General features: G+C 44.3%; 1 protein-coding gene across 2 annotated transcripts in view; it reads right to left on the reverse strand.

The window, feature by feature from the left end:
• Positions 1-7,110, reverse strand: part of Ube2e1 (ubiquitin-conjugating enzyme E2E 1) — a 49,279-nt gene extending 42,169 nt beyond the window's left edge. Inside the window, exons 1-3 of one of the 2 annotated variants that reach the window (XM_011244759.2) lie at positions 6,793-7,110; positions 5,970-6,032; positions 1,486-1,536 (exon numbers count right to left, since the gene is read on the reverse strand). In XM_011244759.2, the coding sequence (XP_011243061.1) occupies positions 1,486-1,536; positions 5,970-6,001 (83 nt within the window). In that variant the 5' untranslated portion in view covers positions 6,002-6,032; positions 6,793-7,110. Of the gene's footprint in view, positions 1-1,485; positions 1,537-5,969; positions 6,033-6,055; positions 6,241-6,792 lie in introns of both variants that reach the window. The other variant, NM_009455.3, reaches the window with a different exon arrangement.
• Positions 7,111-16,379: the final 9,269 nt, after the last annotated feature.

The following is a 16,379-nucleotide window of genomic DNA, read 5'->3' on the forward strand; positions in this document are numbered from 1 at the left end:
TCATCTCTTAATATTTCTCTACTTCTCAAACACTGAAAAATGATCAGCCACACAAGAAATTCTGAGAATAATTAGGGGCTCAGTTAAAGAATCTAGTTTAACATATTTTTCTGGGGATGTAGCTCAGTTGGTAGCATGCATGCATGCATGCATGAGGCCCTGAGTTTAGCCTGGCATAAAGCCAGCATGGCACCCCACACCTGTAATGCCAGCACTAGGGGCAAGGTAAAGACAGGAGAATGAAAAACTCAAGGTTACCCTCAGCTAGACATTGTTTGAGGCCAGCCTGAAACACTGTCTCAAAAAAAGAAAGAAAGAAAGAAAGAGAAAGAGAGAGAGAGAGAGAGAGAGAGAGAGAGAAAGAAAGAAAGAGAGAGAGAGAGAAAGGGGCAAGGGGCAAGGAAAAGGAAAAGGAAAAAGAAAAAGAAAAAGAAGAGGTATCTAATCCTCAAAATAACTTTCTTACAAATCAGGACAAACTTTCAAAAAGTACCACAAATCTGGTCAACACTATGAACAAATCCATACAAAATGGACCCGACGGCTGTGAGGAAGATGCTTACAGCTCAAGCCTGGCAGCCCGAGTTTATCCTGAGAATCCATATAAAGGAGAGACCGACCAACTCCACGAAGTTGTCCCTTAGCCCCCATAGGCACACATCATGTAGGCACACACAGACTAAAACATGAGGGTTAAAAGCCAGATCCTTCAGTTAGCTTCCACTCTGAATGTCTGCACATACTTGCTGTGTATATCCACTAATATTTGCCAGTAACTCCTACCTATAAACTGAAAGTACCAATGAAACGTCACCTTCCATTCAAGGCTGATCCTGGTTCTAAGATTTTTTTAGACCTCCATGATTCAAATATCAGTTTAGAGAAATCATCATTACTTCTTGCCATCTTGACTCAGAAATGTAAAACTGGTGATTTTAAATAAAGCCGAGCAGCAAAGACATCCTTTGAAAGCTGGCTTTAAACTGTCTTCACACTGGATTAAGCAATATCAACAAAGAACACCACCTTTTAAGAGTTTAAATTTATAATTTAAAGCAAAATTATTCTACTAAAGCCACAGGTTACTTCCAGAATTGCTTTGTAAAGTCAATACAAGAATCTGACGGTGTTGGTCTGAGGACCAGCTTGTTCTCACTGAACACCCCAGCATCTAAGGTAGTATATAACACAACATGCCCCAAACTGCATGTGTAAAGGCTGACGTCACCTATAGCTACAATAAAAAAAGGCAAGCTCCTTTACCTAACTTCAATTTTGTTTATATACACAAGTGCCCACTCCATGAAAATCCATCACTTCTCAATATACCTTAGCCTGTTACATGCCACACCCATAGATACATTTACATTTCATTTGTTGTTAGCACTAAACCATGCACAGACCATAGAAGAAAAGCAAAATTCTATAATAGAAAACACAAGACAGAAGTTAGGAGAATTTACTAACAATCCATAGGCAGCTTACCTGCAGTTTGGCGGAGGGTCTAAAGTGATGTCTGCCAGCTCCTTCTGGATCCTGGGAGATCAGGAAACAAAGTTAGTTGGAGGCCCTTCCAGAATCAGGTCAGTAGCCCACCTTACTCCACTGAGGAAGCAGAAGATACTTAGAGGTCCCAGTGCAGGGGAGCAGCTTGAGGTAGGTCTCTCCCACCCTTGACAGCATAGGACTTCCAATACAAGCACACAAGGGCAGTTGGCCTCGGTGTTTTCCATTTAAACAGTTTAAAATTTTCTCACTTGCTGCTTTCCCAGCTTTTCCAGTATCTCACCCGTGAATGAATAGTAAAGTCATTATCCTGAAGTGAGTCTCCCCTGGGATTCCCTCAGGTCTGGGCCCCCTGTCCTGGAACCCCAGGACCAGAACTCTGAAGTACTGGGCCTTTTGGCGTGCTTAAACAGTGACTCTACACACCAGCTCCACCCCCAGGTCAGGCCCATAGTTCTGATTCTCCCAGCAGACCACAGAACCCCTGTCAGGTACCCCCCACCCCTGTCAGACCAGGGACCGCCCCACTGGCCAGGACCCCCCCCCCCGCACACCAGCGCCCCCCGCAGGCCGGGACATCAGCGCCCTCAGCAGGTCATTGCCGCTCAGACCCGGGCACTGTCCGCACCCTGGAGCAGTGGCCTGCCGGCAAAGCCAATATGGCCGCTCGGGCCCCTGTGACCGCCACCGTCAAGGGTCGAGCAGCCCTGGAAGTGTTGGGTGGAGCTGAGGGCAGCAGGACCCCCGGCCGCGCCGCACAAGTGCACAGCCACCTGCACCCGCCGCGAGCACCAGCCCGTTCCCAGCCCGACTTCCCGGCTGCCCGGGCGAGGACGAGCTTTCTCGGGCAGCCCCAGGCCCGCAACCCGCACCCGCATCTCCGCACCTCACAAAGAGCCCATCCCCCACGCTCAGGCCGAAGCCACTGACAGTTCACACCCGCCTCTGGCCTTTGTCTTCGCTTCGGTTAACCCAGACGCTGAGGGCACCAGTTAAAAGGACAAACTTTGCAGCCTTAAGCTGCCTCTTCTAGGGAAGGCTATTTGTATAACTTCTCATCCTAACCCGGCTGTTGTTACAACTTAAAAATTCATCAAGGCAGCTCACTCATCAACACTCAAACTCGGCAATCTGAATGACAATGGATGTTTTCCCTTTCCAAAGGTTTTTGGAGGGTAAGAAGAAGCCTGCTATTATGCACTGACATTTTTAGCTGGTACTTCTTTCACATTAAAAGGAAAACAAATTGAGTGGTGCCTGGGGAAGTTCTTCAAACTTTCCTATTGAAGAGCACTTCCTGTCCCTACAAATGTGGTCCAGTTTAGAACATCCAGTCTCTACTGACATTATTAGTGTCCTGCTAAATTCCACCACTTCCAGAAGGCACTTCAGTCCCTATATGTTTGCATCTGGTGTTTCATTCCCAACTGGATGTTAGTTTGGAGGACTAGTTTCCGGATTCTTGTATGTGTTGGAACTGATAATTTTCAGATCTGTTAGAGAGCAAATGTTTCCCCATGAGCTGTAAAAAGGACAAATTGTTGCTTTAATGCTTAGAAAGTGACGCTTCTAAGAAGGCTGGCGATAGCTCACATCTAAAGATGCCTGATGGCCTCAGTTCAATCCCTCAAAGCTACATGCCGAGAGAGAACTGTCTCCAAGAATTTGGCCTCTGACCTCCACACATGTACCCTGACATGCCTGAATCCACACATATCACATGAATACACACACAATAAAATTATGTTTTTAAAGTCCAATCAATACCAGGCAGTTTTACTCACTGAATCTCAAACACCACCATTTGCAGCAATTCCAGACTACTGATGCAAGGTCTGCAAGTGATTCAAAGGCCTGTTCAAAAAGTGGCTCTAGCTCAGCACAGTTCCCACCAGTGCTCTCCTCTACCAGAGACAACGCTCCACAGTGAACGAATCCCCTTAGCCTGCCCATGGAGATTTCATTTTCACATCATCTTCTGGCACACATGCCCTTCCCAACAGATTCCAACCCCCATCCTAATTTCATTCTTTCTTAGATACCCTTTTCACTTTGTGCCTTTTGATGTTTTTGTGTGTATTTTTTATTTATTTTTTTTATTTTTGTTTTGTTTTGTTTTGTTTTGTTTTTTGAGACAGGGTTTCTCTGTGTAGCCCTGGCTGTCCTGGAACTCACTTTGTAGACCAGGCTGACTTCGAACTCAGAAATCCGCCTGCCTCTGCCTCCCAATTGCCTTTTGATGTTAACCTTAGCTTTCCTTTAACACAAATAGCCACTCTTTCAACAAGGAATCTACAAGTCTAAATCTGTTGCACTAAAAGGCACATACTGCATGTTGGCTCCATTTCCCGCCTGCCATTTCTACTTTAATGTTTCTTTACCAGCTGTTTCTGAGTGGCCTCTCATAGGCCAGGCTGACAAGGAATGCCATGATTGTTCTTCACTCCCAAAGGTTTTCTGAGGGTAGGAACTTCTCCAGTCAACACTCAGTTTGTTTTTCTTTTTACTGGAGAAAAAGGTCCAGCTAAAAATCAGCAGGGTTCAGTGCATTATAGTTGGCTTCTTCTGACCCTCAATATCCTTAGAAAGGAAAACTCTGAATTGACCTACCTGGCTTACCATGACCATGACCATGACCATTATTACCATTACTCCTGGGCTTACCATTCTTGATGATGTTTCAAGCCTGCTAGGCCAGTACACTACTATCCAAGCTATCAAATAGTTTTACATGTTTTTGTTTGGCATTTTGTTCATGAGACAGACTCTCATGGAACTCACTTTGAACTCACAGGACATCTATCTGTCTGTTTCTGTTTCCAAGGGCTGAGCTGACAAAAGGCCTGTACTACTATGCCCAGAACTAAGTTTCTAAGTTCCTTAAGCATACACAAGCTGTGTCTATGGGAAAATCTATTTATTTGTACTATACTGACAAAAAGAAAACTACTTTGTATACCTGTCCATTTTCTCCTTATGTCTAGCACAACGTAAAAGCCCCAGTGACATCACAGCTAATGTCCTGCACTGGGGCAGGAGTGACATCACAGCTAATGTCCTGCACTGGGGCAGGAGTGACATCACAGCTAATGTCCTGCACTGGGGCAGGAGTGACATCACAGCTAATGTCCTGCACTGGGGCAGGAGTGACATCACAGCTAATGTCCTGCACTGGGGCAGGAGTGACATCACAGCTAATGTCCTGCACTGGGGCAGGACAGGTCAAAAGTAGAACAGAGAGCTCAAGGCCGGGGTTGATCAAGAAAGGCCATCCTGAGCAAGAAGGATAGAATCTAGGTTCTGGGAGATTCACAGGGGTTCATCAAAGACCCTGGAGAGACTGAGATATAATCAGACCACTGAAACTGATAACAGTTTTACCAAAGCATCAACCATCTCTCCAGACCTCAACAGCAACCATTTAAAATGACCTGAAGTTACTCTATCAGTCCAGTTAGCTCACTAAGACAGCATACCAAGTTTCTGAATTTCAGTTCAGGGAAAACAACAGAACAAACTGACAATCTTTGAGTTCCAGGCTCACTACTCAGCAGAGAGACCCGAAGCCATTTAGACCTTCCATTTCATTTAAAATTCTTTAAAGAATGCCATTCCCCAGCAGCCGAGTTTCTGTTCCTTACTATGGCCAACCATCTCAACAAAAAAAGGGGGTATGAAAGGAGAGGAGAGGCAGGCTCCCAGGTATCTACTAGAGATTATTTTAAGGAACACAGGATCAGAGAATGTGACTTAAGGTTGACAGAGGTAAATTATCCACCTGGTTTTTTTTACACAAGAGAGAGATTATCGCTGGGTGAACTAAGTGGCTCACTTCTGTAACAATCAAGAGGCTGAGATAGAAGTGCTAAGTTCAAGGCCAGCTTGGGCCAAAAGAGACCTTGTCTAGTAAAACAAGTCTTTCTGAAAAGTGTCAAACTGAAGTTTTTAAACAGAAAAGAAAAAAAAAATCCAAAAATAACTGAAATAATTTTACAGTTATTCACTGATTCTTTCATCTCCCTTAACTCTCCAAACAGGCAAAGGTTCTTCAAATTCTGCCAGAAAACATGACATTCTTTTAACCGCTAATGAGAGTTAGTTATTCCTTAAGCGATGTATGGAGAAAACCCTATTCAGAAAACACCACCCCTGCAACAGGTGAAGAGGAAGAAAGATGGTCAGAACTAGTTTTAACAGAGTTGCCCAGGAAGGTACTCTTAATAATGAAGTATGATGACAGCCTCCGGGAAGTCAGAGATTCGTGATTACTAGGATGAAGACTCTGAAATCACATTGGGAGTCACTCATAAAAGTAATGAGGATTCTTGAAACTTCAACAAGAAACGGACGAGGCCAACCACAACTCCTGCATATGGACGAGGGCACTAACAAAACCAGAAGCAGCGAGCAGTAGAGAAAACAGGTGGGACTCCCATGCCCCATTTTCCTGCCTGAGAACTCACGAGAACGTCGTTGAAGCCTCCCTCCCTGACATGCAGCACGAGGCCACTGGGAAGCTCGGATGCCTGTGGAGAAAGGAGTGGGATACCTCTTAGCGCTGGTGGAGAGAAGCTTCGAATTTTTGCTCATGCTGACTTTACTCTCCTTCTTCTTGGGGGTGCTGCCTTCTTTCTCGGTCTGCTGGTTGGAGGACGAAGATGACGAGGAGCTGGTGCTGGCCCTCGAATCGTCATCCGACATAGCGAACCCCCCACCCCACCCCGCGAACGGCCCCTGCAGGGGGAGGAAACAAAACAGAAACACAGACCATGCAGGCGCTGCAAAGAGGGAAGGAACTCCGCTGTCAGGAGGGCGCGGGCCGGGCCGCCCCCGCTGCCTGCAGAGGCTCGGGGCCCACCGCCGCACCGGCCGAAGAGACACGGGGGCCACGATCGCGCGGGGGCGGCCCGGGGAGGGCCGGGAGCCGCCGCCGCGGTCCCCCAGGCCTCCCGGCGTCCGCTCGAGTTTGGCGAGGTCGGGACGAGCCGAGCAGCGAGAGTGGGTGAGCAAGCCGAGCGTGGGCCGCGTGGGCCGCGGGGACACGGCTCCTGGCCAGGCCGGGCCACGCGGGGCTGCGCTCGCAGGCCGACGCGCACAATGCGCCCCGGGCGGGCGGGTCCCCGCGGGGACCGGGCCGCTCTGACAGTTCGCGCGGCCCCCGCCGCCCGGGCCCGCCACGCCATCCCGGTCGCCCGGCCCTGCTGCCCGCGGCCCGGCGGTGCCGCCCGTCCCCCGGCCCCGCGGCCCCAGGCCCCGCGGCCCGCCCGCCCTGAGGGGCCCCCGCACCTCTCTTTGTGTCTGGCTGCTCCGTGCCGCCGCCGCGGCTGCTGCTGCGGCTGCGACTGGGCCTGGCCACTCGTGTCTCGCTCTCACTGGGAGAGAAGCGGAAGTGCAGCAACAGCAACTATTAACCAGGCAATGGCTTCCCCGGCCGCACACGCTCCGCGCCACTCCTCCTCTCCGCCCCGCCCCGCGCCCCTCCCCCGCCGCACCTGGGGGCCGCGGCCCGGGAGCCCCGAGCGACCCCGGCTTGGCCTGGGGACGCCGCGCCGGGCGGAGCCGAGGCAACCGGGCGGGATTGGGGGCCACTGGGGCAGGTGGAGCCCGGGGTGACCAGGGGAAGTTCTTCCCAGGAGGGCTTTGGGAAAAGGCTGGGGAGTGAGGGGGCCGGTGTGGGGAAAAGATGGTACTCTCCTGGCGAGGACTTTGACTCCTCCCCAAAAGTGATTCGTTTGAAAAGAAAGAATGGAAGAAAAGAAGAGAAGAGAAGAGAAGAGAAGAGAAGAGAAGAGAAGAGAAGAGAAGAGAAGAGAAGAGAAGAGGAGAGAAAAGGAGAGAAAAGGAGAAAGGAAAGGAAAAGAGGAAAGGAGAAAGGAAAGGAAAAGAAAAGAGGAAAGGAGAAACGAAAGGAAAGGAAAGGAAAGGAAAGGAAAGGAAAGGGGGAAAAGGAAAGGAAAAAGGAAAGGGAAGGAAAAAGGAAAGGAAAGAGAAGGAAAAAGGAAAGGAAAGGAAAGGAAAGGAAAGGAAAGGAAAGGAAAGGAAAGGAAAGGAAAGGAAAAGACCCCTAACAGGTTTTTCCTTTGAGCTGATGACACTTGTTCCTCCCTCTGGCAATTACGTGCTTGGAGCAGAGGTCACGCCTGTGAGAAAAAACCCAGACTGGGATTCTGTTCAGGACACCAGGCATGTGCAATTTTATACTAGATACCACCCTCCTTCCCCTTTCACTTGTTATTGAAAAGGATGTGGACTTTTTTTTTTTTAATGTATGCAATTGGGGTTCGGGACAGGTAACTACGACCGGGCTTGGGATTATAAGATCACTGAAAATAAACCTTGAGCCAATGATTTTGACAGGACTTGCCCTGGCTGTCCTGGAACTCACTTTGTAGACCAGGCTCTCCTCGAACTCAGAAATCCGCCTGCCTCAGGATTTGGAATTCTTAAATTAGATATGTCTGAGTCTTAGTAATGGGGAAAAAAAGTTCTAGAAAGCACCCTACTTTCTTTTTACTCCAATATGATGCTATTCAAATAATATTTTTAGGATAATCACACAACAATGCCACTAAATTGTTCCTTGTGTGGCACTGTACCGAAATTTATTTTTTTTAATTCCACCATTAAATTAGGACTTAGTTTCTTACCAGTTTGCCGTTTACCCTGAAGGGAACAGACCCCTGCCATCCAAGTTCACAGAGATCTTGTGTACTGAGCAGACAACAGCACTCGAATTTCCATGGTCCACTTTAAATTACCTCATTCAAATTGACATTGCTTCCCATGGCAACAGTGGCTTCAGTTACCACACACACATGATATAAAGAAAGCTCACAGCATATCCACAGTAGCCAGAAGAGCCAACATTCTCACTATCAAGCTAAGCCTAGCTGTCCATCTGAAACTACAGCTGTGTAAATATTCATAAAGTAATTGCACACTTTATTCCACTCAGTCTTTAAGGAAACCTGCATCTAGTAAAAGTTGTCTTCAAATTGTGTATAGAATCAGTGATAAGTCTTCTCATAGGATATCATTTGAGCCTCCTGTCAGCAGAAAGAGCTGTTTCTCTACTACCCAAAGCAAATGATCCCCACCCCCCAACCCCACTTTGGGACAGTTTCTCGTTGTACCTCTAGCTGTTCTGGAATTCTAGACCAGGCTGGCCTGGAACTTACAGAGATCCACCTGCCTCTGCCTCTCAAGTGCTGGGACTAAAGGTGTTCACCACCACCACCAGGCAAACATAAATTTTGAAGCAATCTCCACAAGTGTTTGGTTTTGTATGTGCTGGTAGAGCTTATAAATGATGATAATACCAGCCGGTCATGGTGGCTTTGTTTCAGCATTTGGGAAGCAGAGGCATCAGACCTCTATGAACTTGAGACCAGCCTAATCTATATAGAGTTCCAGGCCATCCAGGGATACATACTGAGACCCTGTCTCCCAAAAAATAGTAAAAAAAAAAAAAAAAAAAAAAAGTAATGAGTAAATAAAGATAGCTATGTATTCAAAAAATAGTCTGATGTAACGATTACTATTTTAAAACTTCTTATTTAAGATTTTATGTGTATGTAGACCAGGCTAGCCTTGAGCTCACAGAGATTGTCCCTCCTCTTCCCCCTGAGCACTGAGATTAAAGGTGTGTGACACACCTCCAAGCTTCTAGCTTTCTACTTTTTTCTTTTGGTGATTTTGGGAATTGAACCCAGGGCCTTAACCCAGGTCTACATTCCTACCTAGACTGACCGGTGTTCTTAGTTACAAGATTCTGAGCTGATCAAGATACAAGAATCTGAGCTGATCTCCCTAGCATCAGTTTCCTCATGCATAAAGGGCAAGAATATTCACATTATCAGATGCCTATCTATAACATACTCAGTTAGCCATTCCACAAAGTAAAGGAATAATTCAAACCCTGGGGTCCTAGGATGAATTTTCTAGGGCATTCTTTTAGGATGTGGGATCTTTAAGACTTGAAATTGATGACGAGTACTTTATTAGAAAAATCATTGTCAGGAGTTCAAAGCCTTCCTCAGCTATGTGGTAAGTTTGAGGCTATGTCACATGAGTCCAGGCCTGTTGCAAAATAAATAGACAAATTTAAAAGAAATAAAGAAACTTTTCAGAAGGAAGACAGACTTAAGAAATGAGGATTTTCATGTCTGGAAGGGCATAGACTACTTTCCAGCTTACATTCAAGTTCCAGTTGAAGAAATGAAGGTGGAGAAAGCCCAAGGATCTTACTCAAGGTTGGCAGTACAACCTCAACAGCTAACCATCCACACACAGTGTTAGTACTGGCAGTGCTGATATGGAAGAAGGCCTGCACTTATGTTAAAGAAAAATAAATTGAATGTGAAAAACAAGCTCAGATAATATTTTTAAAATGCACTGTGGGTGTGATAGAATACTCCTGTAATCCCAGCATCTGGAAGGGGAAGCAGGAAGATGAAGGAAGAGTCCAAGAGTGGGAGGGGCAGGAGGAGCTCTAAACCAGGCTCTGAAATAAAGCAAGGTCAAGGCCAACCTGGGCTACTTGAGACTGTTTCAAAAAAAGAAAGAAAAACACATTATTAACAATACCAACCAAGTGAGCTGAGAAAGCCACATAATCTGTAACATTTACTTATTATTAGAACACACTAATGTCCTCTATTTAAGTTCTCCAACCCAAGGATAGCCATCACTACTCATTCTGTATTTATGGATGTATTTCCATGTCTTTTTTTTTTTTTTTTCCTAAAAGAATAACCAATAACTACCTATTTCCTCATTCCCATTTTCCCCAGAGGAAGCCGTTTCCTGTTGTGGGCTCTGGGAGTGCAGGCAAATGCCTCAAACCCATTAAGTGCTATGATTGGACTGCTCGATTTACAGTTAAAAAAAACAAAAACAAACAAAGAAACAAACAAAAAAAGGAAATTAAGGAATAGTTAAGGAATTGGGAGCTGACATCCCAAAGGCAGAGGCTCCACATTTTACCGAGTTCAGGTTCAAAGCCAGGCTGAGACAAATAGGAAACACACACACACACACACACACACACACACACACACACACACACGAGACAGACAGACAGACAGAGACAGGGAGAGAGACAGGGAGAGAGACAGAGACAGAGAGACGTGCAAGTTCAAATAACAAGCAAGGAAACTGACATTTGTTAATATAGCTGGGAATGGTATCTCAAGTCTGTAAGCCAACACTCACAAGGCTGAGACAAGAAGATCACTATAAATTCAAAGCCATCCTGTGCTACATAGTGAGTTCCAGCTCAATATGGGCTATAGCATGAAACCTTGTCCTAAAACCAAAAATAAAAATAGCAAGAAATTGGATAGATAGACAGACAGGCAGGCAGGCAGACAGATGGTGAGTGGATGAATGATATGTAGATAATTCATGTTTTCCCTTTCCTTTACACTGCTTGTGGTTTAGGTTTGTTTTCATTCTTTGCTTTCTATTTGAGTCTAGGTCACCCTGTGGAACCCAGGCTGCCCTGTACCTCGTGGTCCTCTTGCCTCACCCTCTCAGGGGCTGGGATTAGAAGAGTTTATCACCACATCAGTCTCTCTTAACATAGTTTTAAAAACTTTCTTAAAGCCAAATAAAAAAGATTTCCTTTTTCTGTCAAACAAACAAACAAAACCATCCTGTGTTTGAAATATTACAAGGCTTTCTTCAAAAAGAAGAAACTGTGGGTTTCTGCCCACCAGCTTCACTGCATAATCTCCAATGGATAAACAGTATGGGGGGGTGCTTTTTGTCTGGTTTCATATATTTGTTTTTTAAAAAATATTTGTATAGGTCTATTTTGAGAGTTCATGTGTGTATGGCCTCTTCTCCTTCTACCTTGTAGCTCTCCTGGACTGAACTCAGGTCATCTGGCTTTCTGGGCAAGAGCCTTTACCTGCTGAGCTGTCACTGGCATTGAAGAAGACAAGGAATGGGCACAAAATAAAGCCTGTTTTCAGTTTGGATGGTTTTCTCCTAGAGAGGGAGAGGGTTGGGGGTCTGAGAGAGACTGACACTTTCAAGCCCCTGCACCCACTCCTCTGATGCCATCACAAGAAGCTAGGAGATGTTGTTTTTCTACCATATGGAGACATTGGTCAGCCAAGAAATTCTTAGAACTCAGTAAGGTCTGATAAGAGTTGTAATCTCTCAGGCAGGGGCAAAAGGCATATTTACTGTCTGAAGGTGAGCAGGAGCTACCTTCTCTACATAACATTCAGCTCTTTTCCTTTTGAGGACCTTTTTAAAGTAACTAGGCTTCATTCATTTGTGTGCATGTATTATGTGTGTACTCGTGTGTACTCTTGTGTACTCGAGTCTCTGTGTGTGTGTGTGTGTGTGAGAGAGAGAGAGAGAGAGAGAGAGAGAGAGAGACTGCACCTTGTTATGTATCCCAGGTTGACCTTAATTAAATTCACAGAGATCTGCCTGCCTCTGCCTCCTAAGAGCTTGCTAAAGAGGAATACTTGGTTAAATTAGGCTTCTTCATCAAGATAGATTATATTAGAACAGTTCAGTTTGTGATTCTTCGATATCTCTAATTTTCACCCTGAATTTAGCACTTTTTCAGTTTACTGAAAATTGGGAAAATGAAATAGTGTAAGAGAACACTAATTTCGTTCAGGAGGCTCAAAGAGGTTTATGTAAATTTTCATGGCAGCTTAGCTGCAGAGTGAGACTCTGTTCCCCTCTCACAGAGTTTTATGATGTTTCTTAAAGTCATTTCCATCTCTTTATTTATTGTCTATGTGTGTGGTGGAGGGCATCTGTGCCACGGCATGCACACAAAGGTCAGAAGACAACTTTGAAGAGCTGGATCTCTCCTTTCACTATGTAAGTCGTGGGAATCTCAAACCATCATGGTGGCAGGCACTTGACCCTCTGAGCCCTCTGTGCTGTTTCTATGGTGTGGCAAATTTGTCAGCAGATTTTTGGATTCAGTTTTGAATCCAACATTTTTTTTAAGATTGATTTTTATTTTTACTTATGTGTATGTTTATGTGTGGTTATGTGTACTTAAAGGCAGGTGCCCACAGAGGCCAGAAAAAAAACAGCAAAGTTGCTGGAGTTAGAGATATGGACTGTTGTAAGGCACCCCAAAGGAGTTCTTGGAACTCCTCTGTAAAAATGGCAAGTGTTCCTAACTACTCAGCCCCTGAATCCATTTTTGCTGTTGTTGCAATAACTATAAATGTCAGAAGCAGTTAACAGCAGAGATACCAGTATTTTGTTCTTGCTATTTGGAGACAGAGCTTCATGTATCCCAGGCTAGCCTTCAACTCTCAGTGCAACTGAAAGTGACCTTAAAGTTCTGATCCTTTTGCCTTTAGCACAGGGTGCTAGGACTGCAGGCATGAGCTATTATACCTGACTGAAACGTTCTCTCTTAAAAAACAAAAAAGCCAATGGCGTATGCCTATAATTACATGGGAGATGAGGCAGGAGGGTTATAGGTTCAATATTGGCTACAAAGTAAATTCAAGGACAGTTTGGGCTAAAAAGCCAGCCCTTATTTGTGAATAAATAAACATTTTAAATTATATATAAATTTACATTGTAAAATTATTGTAAAAGAGTTTTTTAAACAAACAAACAAACAAACAAACAAACAAACAAACAGAGGGCCTGGTAGAGATGGCTCGGAGGGCAAAGGTACCTGCTGCCAAACCTGGTGACCTGAGTTCAGTCCTTAGGGCCCAAATCACGAGAGAGCCCATTTCTTCAAATTGTTCTCTGATAGTTAAGTAACATATAGAGCCACCTATGATGCTGTATGCCTGGAATCCTAGCACTTAGCAGGCTGTCGCAGTTGAACCGGGAGTTCAGATTTTCCTTGGCTCCACAGGCAGCTTGAGGCCAGTCTGGGTGCACTACAGGAGACTTTGTCTCAACAACAGAGAAACAGAGACAGAAAGGAGCGTTTACCTGTCAAAAATTGTCACTGGTATGAAAGACAATGAAAAAATTAAGACTTGAGAGTCTAGACAGACAAGGACACTAACTGTGACTGACATGTGACCCAGAACCAGAGCCCGTGCTGGATGGGAAACACAGACAGAATTAGGCCAATTAGAAACATTAGAGTATGAAGTTAGATTAGATAAAAGTGCTGTATCAGTATTTAATTTCCTGAAGTAGATAATTTACTGAGGATTTTTCTTTTGTATTTAGAAAATGCACACTAAAATCTTACAGGGGAAGGAGGCATGATGTTATTGACCTTCCCAAATGTTTAAGAGCAATTTTGTGTGTGTGTGTGTGTGTGTGTGTGTGTACATGCACGTGTGTGGGCACATGCACTCACACAGGTGCAGAGGTGTGTGATTAAATATTGTAAATTGGTAAATATAGGTATAGGGTATATGAATCTTTGTAAAATCATTTGATGTTCTCCCCCTTTTCCTTATTTGGTCCTCGGAACTGCATAAAACAAGGCATGGCAGGTAACATTTGCCTGTAATCCAGCATGCAGGAGACAGAGAAGAATCAGGACTTTAAGGTCATCCTTGGCTATATATGAAGTTTGAGGCCAGACTAGAATACACAAGATCTTGCCTATAAATTAATTAATTAATTAATTAGGAAGGAAGGAAGGAAGGAAGAAAGAAAGAAAGAAAGAAAGAAAGAAAGAAAGAAAGAAAGAAAACTTTAAAGTCGTGAAGGAAGAAACCAAGGAAGACACCAGAAGATGGAGAGACCTCCTGTGCACATGCATTGGTAGTATTAATGTTGTGAAAATAGTTATTATATAAAAAATAATCTATAGGTTCAGTGGGATTTTCCCACCAAATTCTGAAGCAATTCTTCCTAGAAATTGAAAAGAAAAACCTAAAATTCATATGGAGGCATGAAAGGCTCTAGATCTCAAAAACAACCCTGGATAATAAAACCCTTGCTGGAGGATATCAACAAACCAGCTTTCAAGTTATCCTGCTGAGTCATCGCAGGAAGAGCAGCATGGTATTGGCACAAAGGCTGAAACACTGAATAAGACTGGGGACCCAGATATAAGCCTTACAACCCAAAGATGCCAAAAATACCCACTGAGGAAAAGCAAAACAAAACAGCATTGTCAACAAACAGTGCTGGGAAAACTGACATCTAGGGGTGGAAGAATGAAAATGAATCCTTTTCTCTGTCAGAATTAAAAAGAATTCCAAGCGGGTCAAAAGCCTCACTAGTAGACTAGAACCATACAGAGGGAGGCGTGGGGAGCTCACTCCGGCATACAGAGGGAGGCGTGGGGAGCTCACTCTGGCATACAGGCACAGAATAAATACTCAGAATAGGAGCTTGGTCACGCGGAAATAAGATTCAAATCAAACGTACAACCTATGGAATTAAAAGGTTTTTGCACTGAAAAGAAAACTTTAGAAAAATTAGAAATATTTACCTATTATTTTATTGTAGGATATTTTAAAACATAGGAATACAGGAATTGGGGCATATGAAATCTTTGTATTTCTGTGGTTTCGCATTTCTCATTTCCAACACCTGAATTCTCTGAAACCATTTTCATTTAAACCACTAAATCAGTGGTAGAGTGGTATCTTATAAGATTCCCAAAGAAACCTTAATTGAGTGAAGAGAGAGCTTACAGGATGGAAACAAGTCTTTGTCAGATACATATTTGACAGACGATTAGTGTCTAGAATATATAAAGAACTTTTTAAAAATAAAGAAAACAATCAACCCAGCTTGGGAAAACAACAACAACAACAACAAAATGAACTATGAAATTAAACAAAGTGTTCTTGAAGAAATGTGAAACACTGAGAAATATTTTAAAGAGTAGTCTAAATCCTTAGCCACAGAGCAATGAAAATTAAAACTACACAGAACTCTCACCTTACCCCACAAAATCACCAATGGTTAAGGCAAGAAAGGACATCCATGATGCTGAGGGTGGAGGAACCTTATTCTGTGGGAGTGAAAGCTTGTGCGGCCACTACAGAAAGCAGTGTGAAGCAGAGTGATATGACTCAGCCTTATGTCTCCTGGGTATCTATGGAAAGGCATGCATCCTACTGTACGGTACCTCTCATCAATTCTCATCATTGCTGAATTCACAGTAGCTAGGAAACGGAATCAGCCTAGATGACCATCAGCTGCTGACTGGTTATTCATCTGTAAAAAAGTAAATCATAAAGTTTGTAGATAACATGTATGGAGCTGTGAGGCGTTACACTGACTGAGGTACCATAGACCTAAAAGACAAACATTCCATGTTCTCTCTCATATGTACATGCTAGTTTTGAATCTTCAGATTTATGTGTGTGATTTGGAGTGCTCATGGAGGACAAGATGCTAGGAAGGGACATTGGACTAGGGAATAAAGCTCTCAGGGAAGGGAGGACAGAGGTGCATAAACGATAGGAAAGAGGGGCTGTGCAGAGGAGGCTTTAGTGAGACGGGAAGAGGAGCGGGGTTGGAGCAAAGAGTCACTAAGGCCTTGTGAATACCTCCTCTATTATAAGCTTACTAAAAATATAATTTAAAATATGTTTGAAAGGTAATACCCTACAGAGGGGATACGCTTCCTTCAGAAGCCATAGTTGTGTGAAAAAAAATCCCAACAGCAGGTTATTTGGAGTTATTAGGGGAGTTTCTAGAGTACTCCCATAAATAAATTGTTTCTAATGCTGTTGGTTGCCCACCAGAACTTGATGGTAAGACCTTCTTGATGAACACACCATTTATTTTGGTCACAGGAAACAGGTAAGTCAAATGGTGCTGCCTGGATGCCTTCCTGATGGCCACTTTTCACAGTGCCAGAGGGTGTGCGGTAGGTTGCTGGCAAGGGGACAGGCATGAGCGGTATCCAGCTAGGTATCCTGTGAGATACAATAACTACC

This window comes from Mus musculus, chromosome 14 (assembly GCF_000001635.26).
Source record: "Mus musculus strain C57BL/6J chromosome 14, GRCm38.p6 C57BL/6J".
In the NCBI taxonomy this organism is placed as follows: Eukaryota; Metazoa; Chordata; class Mammalia; order Rodentia; family Muridae; genus Mus; species Mus musculus.